At 42.1% G+C, this 20,317-nt stretch overlaps 1 protein-coding gene across 1 annotated transcript; it reads left to right on the top strand.

Moving 5' to 3' along the window:
- The first annotated feature begins 317 nt into the window (after positions 1-317).
- erap1b (endoplasmic reticulum aminopeptidase 1b) lies at positions 318-9,414 on the top strand. The gene is made up of 19 exons (XM_061070920.1): positions 318-595; positions 1,202-1,722; positions 2,047-2,185; positions 2,315-2,449; positions 2,592-2,712; positions 3,115-3,269; positions 3,420-3,533; positions 3,862-3,993; positions 4,231-4,362; positions 4,574-4,657; positions 4,782-4,939; positions 5,156-5,235; positions 5,321-5,504; positions 5,736-5,892; positions 5,981-6,165; positions 6,277-6,438; positions 6,530-6,670; positions 7,364-7,445; positions 7,661-9,414. The coding sequence occupies exons 1-19, from the start codon at positions 524-526 to the stop codon at positions 7,829-7,831; spliced, it is 2,925 nt and encodes a 974-aa protein (XP_060926903.1). The 5' UTR covers positions 318-523; the 3' UTR covers positions 7,832-9,414.
- The last annotated feature ends 10,903 nt before the right edge of the window (positions 9,415-20,317 follow it).

The following is a 20,317-nucleotide window of genomic DNA, read 5'->3' as shown; positions in this document are numbered from 1 at the left end:
ATTTGATTCCCAGAGAAGTTAACAGGAATAGAAATGGCACCCTCTGGTGGTGAGAGATATCACTGCAGGTTCAGTGTTTCCTGAGGTGGGAGAAGACCCGCCCCCTAGCCTGATTGGTTTAGGTTCAGGCAGGACGACTGGTGATTTGTTAGCATTAAGGGTGCGTATGAGAGTAAGCCAATCAGAGGCAAGGTAGAGGCGGGTCTTAGCAACAACACGGAAGTTCCTGTAAACACGACTTTTCTCTTCTGCTTCTTTCTGTCGTTTCTCTTTATTCTGGCTCAGTTTTATAAACTTAACGGACTCATTCATTAACTCCACATCTACATTTAAAGGTCGATGATTTTATTTTATTTTTAAAAAGCGCATGTGAACGTACACGACCTGAGTTTCCTGTCAAATCTGCAGAAATGTAAACAGAGATATTCCTATTATTTATAATTCACATTTTTAAGATCACAATAATCTGAGATTTAAACTGAATTAAACACAGTGGAGGAAGGATCATGTGTTTTTTCCCACAATGCAATTGCCTCAATCTCTTTCACTTTCACTCTTGGATTATTTGATCGTGAATTTCGAGCAGGAAACGAAGGTGAGTGGAACAATTTATGAAATAAGATCATTGCTTTGATTGTTTATGATCTAAACGTCAACCCAGTTCATCCAGCCAGATTCTGTTATGTTATTTACTACGAGGTTTTATTCGGATCATGAATAAATAGAAACAAGTGTGAGAACGAAAGTGTTGTGTTTCCCGGATCAGGTGCCATGTGTTTGTGCTTTGTCATTGTCTAGTTGTGTTGAAGTAAGACGGTGCAATGAAACTATATCAATAATACAACTTTCATCTATAGCAATATTTCAAATTCTATATATTTCTTACAAATTAATCAAGGAGCTATAACACATATACGATGCACGTCAGATCTGTTAAATGCTAATAATGTGATGTTTAACTTGATCATTATCAATATCGACTGATTATTTTGACAGTTTGATAAAAAAAAAATAGATATTGATTAATTTCTTTTGAAAAATTAGGCAGAAATCAAGATCAGTATCAACTAGAGTTAAGATATGTGATGCTCTCTCAAAGTTATGATGTTGTAATGTTACAATTAAATTAAAACAAACTACGATGACATGTAATTATATTCCTGAACATGATTATGCATTTGTCTGAAATTGGATTTTACAGGTGAGAGGATTCTCTACCTTCAGTGTCACCATGTCACTGGCTCCTCTCCTGCTGCTGCTGCTCCTTCCTGTCCCTTCCTCATCCGGAGCGCAGCTGCCCAATCAGGGCCAAGCCAAAGACCCCCCCATCGCCACCAACGGCCAGCCGTTCCCGTGGGACCGCATGAGACTTCCCAAAACCATCTTCCCGCTCCACTATGACCTCACCATCCACCCCAACCTCACCACCCTGGACTTCACCGGCCTGGTTCGCATCGAGCTGGACGTGCTAGAGGACACCAGCATGATCGTCCTCCACGCCAAGCAGATGCAGATATCTCACGTGAGGCTCCTGGCGCCTGAAGGCGTGAGGCCTCTGCGGGTGCTGGAGTATCCACACTTCCATCAGCTCGCCCTGCAGTCGGAATCCGTGCTGACTAAAGGACGGAGGTACCAGGTGCAGCTGGAGTTTGCTGCCAACTTGTCTGACAGCTTCCACGGCTTCTACAAGAGCAGCTACCGCACCAGCAGCGGGGAAGTCCGGTAAGAGCCTGAGATCTGTTCCTGAGGTGCAGTGTGTACGGAGCCTTTAACCATCATGTAATCATCACCACATTGATTTGGCTCCATTGGCTTAAATGCAGTCGATTGATATATTGTGTTAAAAGATTTATCAGGGTACAAAATAATAAAAACATGCAAAAACTACAGAGCAGAGGAAGGAAGGACAGAAAGGAAATGTGCAGCAAATATGTGAAATATAAACTGATGTTCAAAATGCTACGTAAAGAAACTGAAACTGTCTTTCAGCATCATTACAGAATCTAATATTGCACATAATGTCACTTCATTTATTGATGTTATTAGGGTTATGGCGTCCACACAGTTTGAAGCAACGTTTGCTCGTGGAGCTTTCCCCTGTTTTGATGAACCTGCCTTCAAAGCCAACTTCACCATACGGATCATCCGAGAGCCGCGGCACATAACCATCTCCAACATGCCTCAGGTACACATGAGCACATCAACATGTTGTGTTCCTCTGTCGTCTAATAATGAAACTCACAACGCTGTAATGAACACACCGACCTCTCCTTCCTTTTCTCCCTTTCTCACACCACACATTTTTATGTCTCAGGTTAAAACAGTGGAGTTGCCAGGCGGTTTGCTAGAGGATCACTTCGACACCTCAGTCAGGATGAGCACGTACCTGCTGGCCTACATCGTGTCTGACTTCCTGTCTGTGAGCCGGACCACCCAGCACGGCGTCAAGGTGAGGACGACACAAACACCGGCCATACAATCGTCTCGTCAAATTAGATTAACTGTACTTTGGAGAGAAATCTTGAACATTATATGCAACATACATTTGAATTGGTCAGTCAACTTGTCCACTTCCTGTTATGTTATATCAGATTTCAGTCTACGCTGTGGCTGAGAAGATTGATCAGACGGCCTTCGCTCTGGAAGCTGCTGTCAAGCTGCTGGACTTCTACGATGACTACTTTGATATTCCTTACCCGCTTCCCAAACAGGGTCTGTAGGAAAACTTCTCTTATACCTGAATATCAGTAGATACGCTTTTTATCTTGTTGATTTCAAACTTGTGATGGGATGTAACTGTCAGAAAGCCTTTTACATATTCTTATAAAGTCTTTCTGCTCAGTCACAGATCACTTTGACTTAACCGTATACATTTTTCAACGTTATCTGTTGTAACTTTTCTGTGGTTGGGTCTAACTTGGATCAAACAAATAAACTGTAGGAAAGTAATCTTACCTTAGAAAACTTTGATTTAATTTGTAAAATGTAATCAGCATGTGTTGAAATATTGAGTTTGAATGTCTGGTTCACAGGAGATTTGTGTGTAATAGTCGGAGCAGCAGGTGAATATACAACATTTCCCTGTGTTTATGTGCTTGTTGTTGTTCTCTGCAGACCTGGCTGCTATCCCTGACTTCCAGTCAGGTGCGATGGAGAACTGGGGGCTGACCACCTACAGAGAGGCGGGCCTCCTCTTCGATGCCCACAGGTCTTCAGCTTCAGACAAACTGGCCATCGCCAAGGTCATCGCCCATGAGCTTGCACACCAGGTACGTGGTGTGGGTCTGTTCTGTGCTTTGTCCGTCAGCTTCAGTTAGATCTACAGTATCTACAGAGCAACTCAGCTCTGAACTTTATTTAGTTTCTGTTCATTTTCGTTAACCTATTCTTCCATGTTCTCTCTCATCCATGTACTCCAGTGGTTCGGGAACCTGGTGACGATGGAGTGGTGGAACGACCTGTGGCTCAACGAAGGTTTCGCCAAATTCATGGAGTTTATCTCTCTCGACGTCACGTATCCAGAGCTGCAAGTGGTGAGAGCGGAGCGCAGGGAACTGACTCAGAACACATGAATGAGCAGCTATCAAATCATCTAATTTTACTTTTGGAGTTCTCTCTTAAGTTAAATTCAGAAATATTGGGACATTTTATTGGCATTGGGGAAAGACTATAACTCGTATGTCAATAAACAGCTTTTTGTTAGATATAACCCCAAAGATTCCATTAAAAATGACCTCAGACTTCAGTATATGTAGAGTTATTTCTCCCTTGCGGTGGCTGTGTTTTAGTAAAATGTCTGATCTGAACATTCTTTTCTCCTCCCGGCATTCTCACATCCCTCCTCCCTTCTTTTTTTCCCAGGATGACTTTTTCTTGGGGAAATGTTTTGAGGCCATGGAGGTGGACTCCCTCAGCTCCTCCCACCCAGTCTCCACCCCCGTGGAGAACCCCATGCAGATCCAGGAGATGTTTGACGACGTGTCATATGACAAGGTCAGCTTCATTCTGGGATGAGGCACTTGTGTATTTAACTTGTGCTGTTACCGAGACAAGGGGTAGAAAATAGACTTGAGAATTGAGCGAGCAATTTCCCCTCAATTTGCATAAATCATCAAAACTGCTGTTGAAAATAACATTAAAAGCCAGATATATAAATTATTTAGTTATTAATAACACAACTCGATATGTTTTGTTGTTCAGCATTCATGTGTGTATTTCTTTTTCTTTTAGGGAGCGTGTATTCTGAATATGCTGCGGGACTTCCTGACTCCAGAGGCCTTTGAGATCGGCATCATCAAATACCTGAAGCGCTTCAGCTACCAAAACACTGTCAACAGCCACCTGTGGGAGAGCCTCACTGATGTGAGTGATGGGTGTGTGGGTGAAGTGGAAGAGAGATAAACAGCATTTACATTTGAGTTTGAATTAATGAATTCACTGACACACAGTACTTACCTGCTTTTAAATACTTCAATTATAATACCATGTGATTTAACAGAATATGTTTGCTTGTGCTGAATGTGTCTGTTACTATCATGTTTCCCTGCTGAAGTTCTGTGCCTCTCCTCAACAGATCTGCAGCTCGGATGATTTGGACGAAGGCCGAATGAAACACAAAGAATTCTGCTCCAAACGCAAAGTCCAGTCTGGAGCCTCCGTACGTTTTCATGCTTCACAGCGACCAGGCTGAACAAAGCAAACTTCCTCAGTTCTCTCATGAACTGTCACTGTTCATGATGTTAAATGACTTATTGTGTATCGATTTGTGTGTGTTCGTGAAGAAGTGGTACTCCGGTGATGAGCTGGACGTCAAGGCCATCATGGACACCTGGACATTGCAGGAGGGCTTCCCGCTGGTCACTGTGGAGGTCAGAGGTCGCGAGGTCAGGCTCAGTCAGGAGCGTTACCTGAAGACAGACGACCCCTCCCTCACTGAAGGGTAAATAGTAAAGCCCCTGAAACCTTTCTGAAATAATTTTCTACCATAAAACACATCCTAAGATGTCATATTCTGTCATATTGACCAAAGTTTGTTACTGAATTTGCATTTGCAGGGGAAGTGTAAAAATGAAAAAACATTTTAAAAAGCTAATCTAGATATTTCTAAACAGCTCCTTCTCATCTCATTTTATTTTGTTCTGTTGTGTGTTGGTAGATTCCTGTGGCAGATTCCACTCACCTATGTGACCAGCGCCTCCAACACCGTCCACCGCTTCCTGCTGAAAACCAAGACTGGTGAGTAATACACCCAAACTCAAAGTTATTCCCACAAGTCCTCTTTGCTCCAGAGCTGTTCTTCACGCCATGCTCCTCCATGCAGACGTCCTGTACCTGCCGCAGGAGGTGGACTGGGTGAAGTTCAACGTGGACATGTGTGGCTACTACATGGTGCACTATGCAGGCGAGGGGTGGAACTCCATCATCAGAGTGCTGCAGCACAACCACACGGCGCTGACCAGCAACGACCGAGCCAGCCTCATCCAAAACGTCTTCCAGCTGGTCAGGTGGGTTGTTACACATCCACCAATCAGATCCCACATCAGTTAGTCTGAGTGAAGCCATTTGAATTCCTATACATACTGTTTTTGCCGATTATAAACTGGTGATTATAGTTTGTAAATGTTTTAAATCAGTGGTTGTCCGTTTGTTTTCCTTTTAATATCCAAATTTAAAGTAATTGAATATTAAATCCGAGCTGCAGCCTGGTGTTTGATGAAGCCTGACTTGTGTTGCAGTGTGGGGAAGGTGAGGCTGGACACGGCTCTGGAACTCTCTCTCTACCTGTCCAGAGAGACTGAGATCATGGCTGTGACTCAGGGCTTCGGAGAACTGGTACCTCTCTACAAACTGATGGAGAAGAGAGACATGCCGGCTCTGGAGAACCAGATGAAGGTCAGTGAAGGCAGCACATCCAAGTCCTCCATATTCTCTTCAAGGTGAATATGAATCTCAGAAGAGGAGCTGATTGTTGTTTCCTCAGAGCTACATTGTGGATCTGTTCCGGGGCCTGATTGATCGTCAGGTGTGGACCGACTCTGGATCGGTGTCGGAGCGAGTGCTCAAGAGTTACCTGCTGCTGTTCGCCTGTTTCAGGAACTACCCCCCCTGCTTGACCAAAGCCACGCAGCTCTTCAACGAGTGGAAGGAATCCGACGGCAATATGAGGTCAGGGGTCATACACAGCAAAAACTGACTATAGGGACAATATGTACGAGAGTTTGTCTGTACAGATTTTCACCAGCTGGTTCCTGAAAGAGAAGTGGTCTCTGTTTTCAGTCTCCCGGTCGACGTCACCATGGCAGTGTTTGTGATTGGAGCTCGCACACCAGAGGGGTGGGACTTCTTGTTCGAGAAATACCGCCATACCATGCAAATGTCTGTCAAGAGCCGCATGAAAATGGCGATGGCTGTCACTCCGCTGCAGGACAAGCTCCAGTGGTGCGTACTTCATGTGAAATTGGAAAAGATCAGTAATATATCAGTCACCTCTCCGGGCCGCTCCCCTTTACCTTTCTCCTTGTGTCTGCAGGATGATGGAGCAGAGCCTCCTCGGGGAAGTGATGAAGACTCAGGACCTCCCGGACGTGGTGGTCTCCGTCAGCAGGAACCTCCGCGGCTACAAACTGGCCTGGGACTTCTTCCGAGCCAACTGGCACACCTTCATCAAGAAGTCAGTTGGCCATTCGCACATTTCTGTCCCTCTCAAAGCTTAATGATGTATAATTTATACTTAAAAAAGCACCCGTTGCTTTGACCTACATGACTGAATGGGGTTGCATTTAATTCATGGGCTGTGTCATTGATCCGGTCAGACTCCAGCCAGCAGCTCACACTCACAAGGAGGAAACATAGACTCTTTATATAAAAGGACACAGACTCTGGGTAAAGAGATTGAAGCCAAGGCAGAAGTGCCAGAGACATGTATTATCACAAATGTCCAGCAGATGGCGACCCCACAGGTTAAAGTTTGTTAGTCGAAGTCTATAAGAAAATCCCTTCTGGCTTCTCACTTGATTTATAACGTCAGTAAACATTTTGCTGAGGAGTTTATGGTCTCAGTCTCTAGCTTCAAGTCTTCTTCAACACAGCATGATGTCTATTTTGGAAATGATGCTTCCATTTAGAGTCAAAGAGACGATAAAGCAGTGAATCCATTTAGTTATGCTCCACCCCCGTCATTCCAAACATGGTTACTACAGGTTTTAATAAACCAAGATGGCGCTGGACAAAATAAGAAACTCAAAAGAAACTCCGAAACTTTGCTTGAAAGTATTAACTCATAACCAGGTCAAATCTTCACAAAACAGATTTGAATCTTCTGAACTTTGAACTGTGACTCACTGTGTTTGCTTCGGTGACACAGGTTTGACCTCGGCTCCAACTCAGTCTCATACATGGTGAAGGGTGTGACCAGCCAGTATTCTACCAGGGAGATGCTACATGAGGTAAGAGGAACAAGTACAGGTTTAACAGTTATTTGCACTTAACCACATCGTTTCTTTGTGTCTGGCACTCTATATAAAGGTTATTTACCATATTTAGTTTTTGGTCTCTTGTTGTCACAGCTTGTTGTTCAACTTTAAAGCTTGTTCCGGGGGTTAAATGTGTATTTTCTGGTCTTGTGTGTATGTTAATTCTTTCCTCCTCTGCATGTGCTCAGGTCCGAAGCTTCTTTGGCTCCCTGACCGAGGAGTCGGGCTCCGAGATGAGATGCATCCAGCAGAGCTACGAGAGCATCGAGGACAACATCCGCTGGATGGACACCAACCTTCCTCTGCTGAAGGCCTGGCTCGACCGGCGCAGCCCCAGAATGTCTCACGAGGATTTATAGCTCCAGGAGAACCAAAAAGTCTGATGTCACTGACTTTAATGATGGTAGATTGAAAAACGTAACAAAAGAAATTTCATGCTTTGGAATATGTGATCTATTTTATTTGACACTCCAAACCAAATTGACCCAGACTTTTTGTACACCTCTGTAAAACTATAGCCTAAATAAATACTGTGAAAAAGTAATATATTTCCTCAGTAGCCTTAAACAGATTTTAAACATCAATATAGCAGCAAAAAAGTATGTTCCGTAAAAGATATCATCCTCATCATATTTATAGAGCAGGAAGAGAAAGTCCAATTCGAAGCACTCAGGTAGAACGACTCCTGGTGACGTTTCCCCTCTGGTTTCTGTGACTCAAAAAAGTCCTCAAACAAATCAAGACATGAAACCAGAGTAGAGAATTGACTTTTCAGAGATGAGATAGTGAGATGAGCTGTGTCAAGGCTGGTTCAAGTAACAGAGGGAGGGGGTGTCAGCATTTGTGTTTCGTTAAAGAAGTTAAAGAAGCCCCATACATGACAGGTCTGAGGAAGAAACATCCTTTTTTGAGAAACTATCTTGGTTTCATTGTTGTTTTCTTTGCTGTGTGTTCGCATTGATTTTATTAAAACTTGTTAGAAAGGTGAGGAGTGGGCCAACGAAGAACTCTGTAACTTTTGTTGCAGATCCAGGATTTCTTATCCACTTTCTTTAACATTGTGATTTAGGGTTATGACCTTGGTAGAGGGACTTTGCGCCTCAAGTGCCCTTTGAGTTGGAGAAATAAATTGGAGTTCTCAATTTATTTCTCTGCAACGGATGTAACACCTGAAGTTTTCTTTTCAGAGCTGGCTGCGTGTATCTGTGTCTGTCTGTGTTTGTGCAGGTGTGTGTGTGTGTTTGTGTGTGTGTGTTTTGTGGATTAAATGTGAGGTGTGTGAGCTTATAACTTTTAATTCAAAGATAATTGCACCGCAGATGGTTGGAAGTCTCAGTTTTTGTGTTGTTGATGTTCATTAACATGGCAGACGACAACAGAGACATTGTACAGCTTTGTGCAGTTGGTGAATGATGCACAAACGAAATGCACTGCGCTGCATCTGATATTTGATTTTTCTCAAATATCTTGGTACAAATCTTTCCTTCATGTAAAAACCCAAACAAAACCAAAAATAATACTGGACATTTGCTCTAGAGAAAGAAGCCAAAAAAGAGGCCTGCTGACCTCCAGCTGACCTCCAGCATTCAAAATGTGGGAATATCAACAACATCAAAGCCAGAATGAAGCTCGAGAGAAAAAATAATTTATCCTATTGCACTTTTTAGGTGGTTCTAGTGCCTTTGAATAACCTTTTTTTTCTAAATGTCTAACACTTAAACTTACTGCTGTAAGAAGACAAATTTCAAAACATGTTCAACTTTATTTAAATCCGCCTGTTGTGACAAACGAAAATGCACTATTGGGAAAGTGTTGTTACATAAAAAACCTTCATTTTGTTTGATTTAGCACGAATATGATTTTTTTCGCACCTCTGTGAAATGGCTGAGGATTCAGAGCAATTCTGTTGGTTGAATTTGGACCAATAAAGATTTAAATTCGCCTTGGTTTTCCGTTTGTCTTTCTATTGTGTCACAAGTTTATCCCTGGAATTTTTATGGATGTAACCTTCGGACCCTCTGTCTTGTATCTGATCCGCAGATCATATGCTTCGGACTAGTAAAACTTACCTTTCCAGATTCATGGGGTAATTTCCTACTTATGGGTTCGCCTGCGTTTCCATTGAGTCACACAAACCAGTACTTGGTGTTTAAACAGAAATTCCACATGAGGATCAATTCACTCGTCAAACGCAGAGAACGAACTGGCATGTGACACCGGTTGCATAACGTCCCTGATGCTCTGGATGGGGAAATAACCTCTGATGATGTCACACTGATGGTTGAACTACACTTTGTTTCCTAGTTAGACATTACTGAGGTTCTGCTATCGAGTTGAACTATGGGAAACATATCACGCAGTGCTTTTCCACCTGGACCAGTATAACACTTGTCATATCTCACCCTTGCTACTCGTTCTAGCCTCTTCCATAATATCAGAGCCCCTGTGACAAACATTTCATTAAATTAAGACACAACTTCTAGTGAGTGAAGATCCTGTGAATTCAGGCTTTAAACCCATTAAACTAATAAATTAAATTTAGTTTTTAATCTTTCTCATCAATCTGAATGTAAAAATTGATTTTAATTTCTATGGTGACCTGCCTGTCAGCGGAGAGGCAGCTGTGACTTTAAATAATCTGATGCCGCCATAAATTTCTCTGATGGACCTTTGGCTCAAACTAATATCACACAATGTCCAACTGATAAAACACACACCTATATATGTGCGTGAGCCTTTATTCAAACACATCACATTTGTGTAGAAGATGAGAACAAAGGTAAACACGCTGCCGACATGAGAACATGAGAACACAACAATACCTTCATTTCTAAAGGAGTTTCAGGGGATGAGATATATTGTGAGCTTTGCCCTCGCTTCAGTGCACGGACACACACTCATTCACACACGCACGCACACACACACACTCCGCCCCCTTCCACAGCACACCCACAGTAGAAACCACATTCTGGACCAGTGGGTTTGTCCTCCCAGTGCTACACCTGACCAGAAGGTAAGAGCCTCACGTTGTTCTTCCTGCTTCCTCCTAATGACTCTTACTGCTCTGTTACATAGAACCTGTTACAATGAACATCAGTGAAAAGTACGAAAATATGAAAAGCGGTGGAAGCTCTTTGTTTGTTCAGTCAGTGCTCACAGACGTGGCCTCTGTGACAAAGTGCTCGCTGACCGCGTGATGGGAATTCTGACCTCTTGTGGTTTTTAGTGGTTTGTTGTTTGCTTTGCTAATCCATTCAACTTCCCAACAGAGGTAAATATTTATATCTATAAAGTTTATTGGAGTACAGATTCAACATCCAGTCGAGGACTTGATCCACATTTAGAGTCCAGGTGGCAAAAAGTGAACGTTTTAATCTGAATTTGTTTCCCTCCACATATTAGTCGAAGTTAAATATTTATTGAACCTGTCATAAATGTATGGCCCCACAGTTCCTTGTAATTTCCTGACAGCCTGATAACAAGGAGTGTGGCTGAGTGTTGGTTTAACCCACTTCGATCTAGTCTCTGTGTCAGACTTGTGTAAGGACACATAACAAGTGAGTCTGCCACAGTAGTGTGTTCATTTTGAAAGCGTTCATCCCTTACTAGATTTAAATTAAACCTGATCAGCAAAGTATTGTGCTTGTGTGTTTAGACTTTTCCAGGGTTTGGTTTAGAAACAACCCCCTGCTCAGCTTTGTGAAGAAATGCATTTCACAAGTATTTCAATAAAGCAACAAGGGAAAAAAGGGGGTTATTTACAAATATATTTCCAGATAATGTGTTTTGAAATTGCAATAACTTTAACCTAAGACACAAAAGTATTTCAATCATTCAAATTTTATTTGTGTAGCCCATATTCACAAATCACAATTTGTCTCATCGGGCTTTGAAAGATGCAAAATCTCTGCTTTGAAAATCTCTTTGATCTTAAAATAACGTTAAATAAATTACACTATTATCTCAATATAATAATAATAATTACAACAATAACAATAATTTTAGTAACTCATAGACATCATATGATAAAAGATTTTTTTAAGATGTGTCTGAAGAAGAAAATGTCCGTCTATCACCTGTCGCGTTTACAATCATAGTGGAACAAGAATCTTTGCGTGATAACTCTAATCAGCGTTTGACCTGTACACCCAGGGTAAATGCTTTTCTTGTAAGCAAGTCGCTTAATTCTCCAAATAGAGACGGGCAATAAAACGCTGTTGGATCATTTTATCTGGGACATCTATGGGTCTTAAGTTCAAAGTTTTGCTGCCGATCAGTTTGTTTCCTTCTGCTAAGACTATTGTAGAGGGAGTGGAAATGGGCCTTTAGCTTATAAAACATGCAACGAAAGAGTGTTTCCAGTCTATTAAGTTTAGTAGCTGTAGAAAGATGAATGAATACTGTGTAAAGTTTTTCTTGTTTCCCCTTCAGGTTCATTCAGTGGATTCTGCTCCTCTTCCATTCTGGTCCAGTGGGAGTTTGTACACTGTCGGCTATGGAAATTCCTTTTCTAGAGTAGGACACGTTTCATTTTCATCAATACATTTCCTTTGGTTATTGATTGAACTCCTTTTTATTGTTGACTATGGGTTTGATGGTTCGCTGACTAGGAATTAGGAGAATGTTTCCTCTTTCACTCCCACTCCTCCCCCTGAACGTTCTTTCTCCGTCTAACTTTTTTGTAACTTCTCCCATGAGAAGTGTGGGACTGACTGATAGCCAAACTTCAATAGTCAGCATCAGGTGCAGCATTAAGTTTCAGAGTGATGCTGAACTGTGGATCTGTTTAAAGGCATAAAAAAACTTTGTTTATCGCCAATATTCAGCAGGAAACTATAATTCCAAATAGAGTTTGGTGGATCAGCAGCTCTTCTAGTCCGGGAAGCCGGGGATCATGGGTAATATCCACTGTTCAGTTGTGTTTCAGTTCAGGGAGTGGAACGTAATAATCGCTCGGACACAGAGCCCAACAGAATGATTCACCATGTTTGGCTACAGGGGGCGCTGTTGATCAGTAAAAGTGACACAGTGTTGCTTTAATTGAGGTTTCAAAATATCCAAATGACCATAAAACATTGTATTCACACAATATGAGGGATGTTTTCAGGTTTATATGTTATGTTGGCAATGCATTACAGATAATATAAGCATATTTTTCAGAAATTCAATGAAACCTATTCTGAATTTCACTATAGGTTTTTCCGTTGAGGTCTGAGAAATCCTGAAAAGAAAATAACTTTTCATCTTCTGTAGCAGATCTGTGAAACATGTCATCGCTTCAGAAAAGTTCTCATAACTTCTCTTTAAGAAGAGGTATTAACAGCTCAATAAAACAAGTGTGTTTTAGCATCTCCAGGATCCAGCAACTTTTAAAAACCTTATTGAACCTTAACAGAAACAAAATTATCCATGAGCAGGTCTTTAAAAATCACAACTGGTTACAGCATAAAGCCAAATCTTTATCTTCCTCCTCTCCAAGGATTTTCCTGGGCATGCTGGGCTTCGGCCTCTCCGTCCTGTTCTGCACCACCTTCTGCAGGGCGTGCACTCGCCTCAGAGAAGAGCAGATCGAGAGGGAGGTGTGGAGACGCAGCGAGCAGGACGGCCGCCCGCCGTCCATATACTTCATCCCCTTCCATGGAAGCATTCCACAGCAGGACAGTGAGGACGGGCGGGTTCCTCGATACAGCGAGGAGATCCTCACATCTCCACAGTACACCACTGAGTACGCTGGGCCCCCACCCACCTACAATGAGGTGACAACTCTCCTGAATTACTTTCATTGTTGCCTTAGATGGGAAAACACCTACGATAAAGGGATAGTTCACCCAAAAATGAAAATGAACTCATCACCAATGTGCCGATGGAGACGGTGGGTGAAGTGTTTGAGTCCACAAAACACTTTTTGAGTTTCAGGGTTAAACAGCGTTGTAGCCAAGTCCCATACGGTAGAAGTAACTCGTGACCAGTTCTTCAGACCTTAAAAAAAACACATAAGACGCCTCCACACTGCCCCTGTGGTGTCGTCCAAATAAGAAACCCAACAGAGGCCTGCTGACCTCCAGCATTCAGGAGGACTGCTGCAAAATGTGCAAAACATCAACGCATGAATAAATTCTTAAAAATGTTGAGAGCTAAAGTCATTTTGTTGGGAACTGTTGGGTTTCTCTGTGAATTGAGCTGAATTGTGTTTTGACCTTATTATGTTATGATATGGTGCTCAAAATTTAGCTAAACTCAATACCACTTTGTAATCGTGTTTAAATAAGTGCTATACAAATACAAATTTTATTATCATTATTATTTACATCGTGTTTTTAGGCTAAATGTTTAGCCAGAGGATAACAACAGAAGACATTAAGGCTTAAAACTTGGTGCAAATGACGTTTCGAGTCAAAGTTGAATGTCGGGGGGCTTCTGGACACTTGGACGACACCACAGCAGCAGCGGAGCCATTTTATGTTTATATACTTTTGAAGAATTGGTCACCATTTACTTCAATTGTATTGGACTTGGCTGCAACGCTGTTAACCTATGAAAAGAGTGGAGAGTACATAATGAGTGAACTTTCCCTTTTGGGTGATTTATCCCTTCAATGTGTGTTTCCTGGTATTAAGATTGAATTCTTTATGTTTGTCTCTGTGTGTTTCAGCTGGGATTCAAACCTGAGGATCTCCCCCCCCCCTACACAGAACACAGTGTTCCTATGTATCCGATAACACCCCGACCTCACACAGACGTGGTACAATCACAAACTGTGACACAACCATAAGCCGGGACCATCCCACTGTGCCCGTGTGGAGGTTATACACAGTTTTGTTTATTGCACTAAACCTTGGACTTGAGCGAGCTTGTAACTGGAGTTTACAATATTCTAAAGGACCTTTTTTTTATTGTGGGTTGTTTTTGTTTTTTCTGGTAATGAATGTGAGGATGACACAGGGATGATGAAAGCTACAGAGACAACACCAGGAGTTTACGCTGCATTTTCCAAAACCACTAAAACACTTTAATAGATTTTATCGCTGTGTATGTTTATCGTTAAACTGTTTTGTTTCCCTCAGTGGTGGCTGTGCGTACAGTCCAGACTGATATTTTGCAGCGTATCTAAGAAACATCTTTGGTGAAGTTTTGTATAAATTTAGGAGCAGATCCAAACCCAATGTTGCCACCATGTGGACATTTACCAAGCACTTCCTTATCATGCAAGTCTCCTGAATCATGAGGACTGGGCGTCAATACCTCCACCAAGAAGGTTCTGCTTCTGTCTGCTTTTGTTTGTCTGTGGGTTATTTAGTAGGATTACGCAGAAACTCCCGGACTGGTATGTATAATGTATAACTATATGCCTAAGTATATGCATACACATATTTATATGTATATATGTATTGGAACGACGTAAAAACAACCTTTTTCATGACTCAGTGTTCAAAAGCAACAACTTGTTCTCAGTTGATCAAACTGTTCAATGTTTTCTTCGTAGATTAATTTTATTTCCTTTATTCTTTTTTTTTTGGGGGGTCCCAACCCACTGCTGGACGCTGGGGACTCAGAGTATTTACCTGAAATATTAAAAAGTGTGTTAAAACCAGAGGTGTGCTGTAAATCTACAGTGAGTAGTAAGAGACTTCTGAATAAATCGCCGCTCGTTGTGTTTTTCTGGAGATTTGATTCGGGATGTTGATTGAACTTTGTCAGCGATCAAAAGTGTTGATTAAATCTCAGTATAAAATGTGAACACAAAACATAAAATGTGATGTATTTGTCTGTAACATGACACAAAGAAATAATTGTTTAAATATAATGTTTTCGATGTAAATATATTTAATTGATGTGATATTTGTGTGTAAATGTAAGCTGTTCATACTGGTGATGCTGTCATTGTATTTCCTAGCACACACACACACTTCACATACAAGAAGCACCATTGCAGTGAATACAAAGCTGTAAGTTAACTCTGATTTGTATTTACACAAAAATCTTCTCTCTGAAAACATCAGTGGAATCAAAGTTGTCTTACTGAGGAACGCTGAGATGAATTTCACTTTTCTTAACATCACCTATCTTATGTTTTGGCTCTATTGCGGTAAAGTTAGTGGAAAACTTTAGTGAGAATATAGAGGGACACAGACTTCTTTGTTTTACTTAATTGAAAAACATGAGTTGGGGCTTCTGGAGACTTGGATTTACATTTGAAGAAACATCGCTTTTCACCTCTGAAACTCCAAAAGTGTTTTGTGGACTCAAACACTTCACCACCCCCCCCCCCCAATTAACACAATCAACGCTCTATTGTATCATCGATTGCTGCAGTGTTTTACTCTGCTCTGCAAGTATAATGAGATTTCACACCATGTTGAATCTTGAATGTTGAGAGATGTGTGATTCTTTTTTCTTGAATTTGCAGGATAGAGGGGGTTTTCTGTTTTTACTTGGTTTTATTTTTGTTTGCCATCATGTCTAACTTTGTTCAATCTTTTCATTAGTTCTCTTTGGGCCAGCAGAGTCCACTCTTTCACCACATGAGCTCCACTTGTATTTGTGACTAGAGACGCACAACAGTACCAACACATTTCAGCACTTACAGACACACAAAGGTTTTTTAGATATTCTGGAATAAGTGCTAATATATTTGTTATATTCTGGATCTGCTTTCATTAGAAACATCTTGACATTAACATTATGTTGACCGATGCTAAAGCACAGCAGCTGCTCAGTGAATTCCAGAGCATAGACATACAACCACAGGTGGTGCAACATGTAACCAAGACTCGCACATACATGTTCTGTAATCCTATATATGTCAAGAGGGCTTGGACTTCATGCCATTTATCTCAGTATTATGGCGTCTGGGTGTGGTGGCAGTCTCTCAAAGTTAAAGTAAATGGGAAAACAATTCCTGGATCTGCAACAAAATTGAATGAGTCTTTCCTGGATCCATTCTGCATCCTTAAACCAAGTTTCATAGTAATCCGTTTGGCAGTTTTTGTGTTATCCTGCTTACAAACAAACCAACCAACCAACAAACAAACAAACAGGGTTGAAAACATAACCTCCTCCAGAGGAAATCATTTAAAGATAGATATTGTTATAGAACTCTACAAAAACAAACTGTAACCAGTGCTATGAAAATGTAAACAGTATAATAAATAAAGAAGATGATCCAAGCATTAACATCTATGTCTGGGAGTATGAAGGAGCAGTGTGAGGTGGTGATGCTTGATTCAGAAGGTTCACGCCTCTTTCACTTACACGGCCACACACTGGGGGTCAAAGGGCATTTGACCTTCAGACACTGAAACCCAAATCAGTTAGTAGGTCAAAGGTCACTTCACACAGACAGGAGGAGCCGGGGATCAAATCCCTGGGTGGTAAACTCCCTGGGTTGTAGCTCGATGCCTCTGTAAGGGATCATCCTCTCAACCTCTCCATGTTTCACTGCTTCATCCACTATCACTTACACAGTGCAGGCGGTTGGCATGTGTGTCCATGTACACATGTGCACGAGCTGTAATCCCAGAATATCTTTCCTCGCGGACTCTTACTATAGCACACGAGTGTAATTTCATGACAACTGCATCTGGTCCATGACACTGGGCCTCAACGCCACAGATCATTTTATATGACTGTTATTAAGAGCTACAAATATTGGCCCAGGGGAGATCATTTGACAGCGTAAACCAATAAATAATAATTACCAGTTCCCTCATCATGCAGGATTTATCTCATCAAGTTCCATTAATTATTCTTTGAGAAATCGACGAAAATGTTGGAAAATCTCGCACAAAGAAAGTGAAAAGAAATTCTGGATAATGGTTAAAAGTTGATTACTACTCCTTCTAAAAAACAGACAAACAAACTGAAACAAAAACATATCCTCCCTGGCAGAGGTAATAAAACAATGGAGGGAAGATGCATGCATATAACTGGAAAACACCCAGATGTTTGTTTCAAATTTCTCTCTGTTGTTTCTGGGAATAGTTCTGGTTAGAATCTCATTGACAAAGACGACGATTTAAAACAATGTTCTGTGTTTGAATCATATTTCACTTTCCTACGTGCCTTTGTATCAATGATCCACACGTGGGAAGTTTAAAATGTCCGTTTGACCAGTGAACCACAAAGAAATCCGTTTATTGCCTTTTAAGAAATCGGGCTGGACAGGAAACAGAAAGGTCCTCACTCGAACATTGGAGAGAAATCCTGCTGCACACTAGGAAGGAAACTACGATCATCACCCTGTGTTTGCTTACCTCCACGGACGAGTGCAGCTTCGGTTCACAAAGACAATATGAGATCTGCGTGACCTTTGACCTTTGACCACTTAAACCTCAGCAGTTCATCTTTGAGTCCAAGTGAAAACTACTCAACATCTCAAGGAATTTCCCCTGAAGGCAGATTTGCGCTCTCGTGTACGAGGGGCCCAAAAGAGAGTTTTGAGGGGCCACCGTGACCTTTGACCTCCCAAATATAATCTGTTAATCTGTAAATCTAAGTGTAAAAGTCGGAGCATGAACCCTGAAGGCTGCGCGGAGAGAAGAACAGATGAGATGACGAAGGAACGTGAGGACGGGACGTGTTTATGTCTGTAGGAGAGCGACCGAGCAGCAGAAGCTGGGCAGAGAGAGAGAGAGAGTTTGTTTGTCTGCTCCCTGATGAATGATGTCCGAGCGCAGTTGCTTTCATTACCAGGACGTCCCACCTCCCTCTTTCCTCCCCCTCTCTCTCTCCGTCCTACTCCCACCCGCTGCCGCTCTGTGATATGACTGCACACATGGACGGCCTCTGGCATTACGCTGGCTGCTGGTGCCCTCACTGAGTCTCTCTCCAGGCTGCTATCTTTGTCCGGGCCTCCATCACCACCACTGAGGCCGAGCCTTTTGATGAACGCTCGCTCATTGTCTGTGCATGTGTGGCCTGTCTGTCCGCTGCTGTCTTCAGCTCAGCAGCACCGATGAGACATGCTAACACACGACATGCTCAGTGGCAGGAGGGGACGGGTGCTATCCAGCTTTGATTAGTGTTGGAGTTCTTTTTAGTTTTCTTGATTCATGTTGTTGGATCTATGCCTTGTGAGGATCAGCCATAGTCTTTTAAAAGAAGGAGAAAGAAGAAGGAGGACTAAACTGGACCAAACTGAACTGGACTGAACTGAACTGCCAAGTAGATTATGTTTCCACCTCCTGGTTTGTTTGTTTGACAGCAGGATGTCGCAAAAAACTAGCAAAGTCGTTTTCACAAAACTTGCTGGAAGGAAAATGTCTGTGGAGGTTCTCAGTCATCCAGGTCATGATATACCCAAGTGCTAAAAACAGGTCAACTGGACCTGGTTGAGTTTCTCGAAGATCATTCACCTCTTGTTGGGAATCCCAGGTATTTAACTTGTAGGGTCGCTGCACCTGTCTACAGGACACCTACATCTCAAGGATAAGGGACATTCATTTGAAGACAACAATGTCCACATTTTGGCCCGGGAAGACAGATGTTTTGAAAGAGGAGTGAAGGAAGCCGTCTACGTCATACTAGAGAAACCATCTCTGAACAGAGGAGGAGGTTTAAGACACCGCCTACGTATCAGCAACATTCAAAACAGTCTTGACTTCCATCCCCGGGAAGATTCAATACATTTCACACGTTAGGACACATGACTCACAGGGGGCGGGAGGGTCAACACGTACCAGTGACCCGCAATCCACTCCCAACGTAAAAACCAACAGCTGGGTGGGCAGATGTTTAGGAAATCCTTCATGTCTAAAATCTATGGCTGGATCAGATGAGTTTTATTCACTGTGCAGAGGAGACACATCACAGCAAAGCAACATAATTGTGTCTTCTGGTCGACAGTCCGGAGGGAGATTACACCTTCACACCAAAGGTCATTCGAACACAGTTAGAAACAGCTGGGCCAAACATGGTGGGGGCGGGGGGGGGGGGGGGGGTGCGTGAAGACAAAAGGGGAACGCAAGTCCACGACAGGTTGATTTGTGATATGAAGTGTTCCCATCTACCAGTTATCCATTTGGTCAGTGTCTTCACCCCTCCGCTGACCTGGTTGCTCTGCTAGGGGGGGGGGTCACAATCCTGGGAAAGTTCATTCTGGCCTGTTCGCAGGTACCTGATAATTAACTTGAAAAGAAGAGAGTTTGTCTCGGAGCAGAACGTAGTGTCATGTTGGGGAATTAAAGGAACTGGATCTGAGTGCGTTATGAAAACACAGATGGGACATGGGCCAAGAACGAGCCTGTTACCTTTCGGCACGGATCTGGAAAATCAAGATCTATCACATTTAATTTGGTTTCATAAGGGGATTGTTGGGTCTTGGAGGACATATAAGCTCCACCAGGTGTCTTTATTTTACACTCAAAATGCTGTTTATTGTGGGAATGGTGAAATCTGAATAACCCTTACCTGTAAGTCATTTTAAAATAAACCTATACCTAAACTTAATTTAGTTCAAAATTAAAAAACAATAGAAAAAAGTGTTGATTCAAATTGTTTGTGGTCCAGATGCCGTTATATTGTCCCTCATGTACAGTTTTTTCCATACACACGCTATGTTGTGTACATCATGCATGAGTATGTGGGTGGGTGGGCAGGCTGCTGTTGGTGGGATTCAGGAAGGTCGGAGGTGTTGACAAACCAGGAGAGTTTGTGACTGGAGGGAATCAGAAGGATGTGACGTCAATAAGTTTCATCTTCACAAGCCGAGGAGCAGGAATCTTTCTCATGAAACATGATTTTTAGATGGAACATGGTTTTATTGTGCTTAAAAGTTTGCTCCAAAAAAATCCTCCTCTGACTCAGAGATTGTTTTCTTACAAACTATTTTTTGTGTAGCTGTGCTA

Source organism: Limanda limanda, chromosome 5, assembly GCF_963576545.1.
Source record: "Limanda limanda chromosome 5, fLimLim1.1, whole genome shotgun sequence".
Classification (NCBI taxonomy): domain Eukaryota; kingdom Metazoa; phylum Chordata; class Actinopteri; order Pleuronectiformes; family Pleuronectidae; genus Limanda; species Limanda limanda.
The sequence above is the reverse complement of the archived record's forward strand: the minus strand, read 5'-3'. Positions and strand labels throughout refer to the sequence as shown.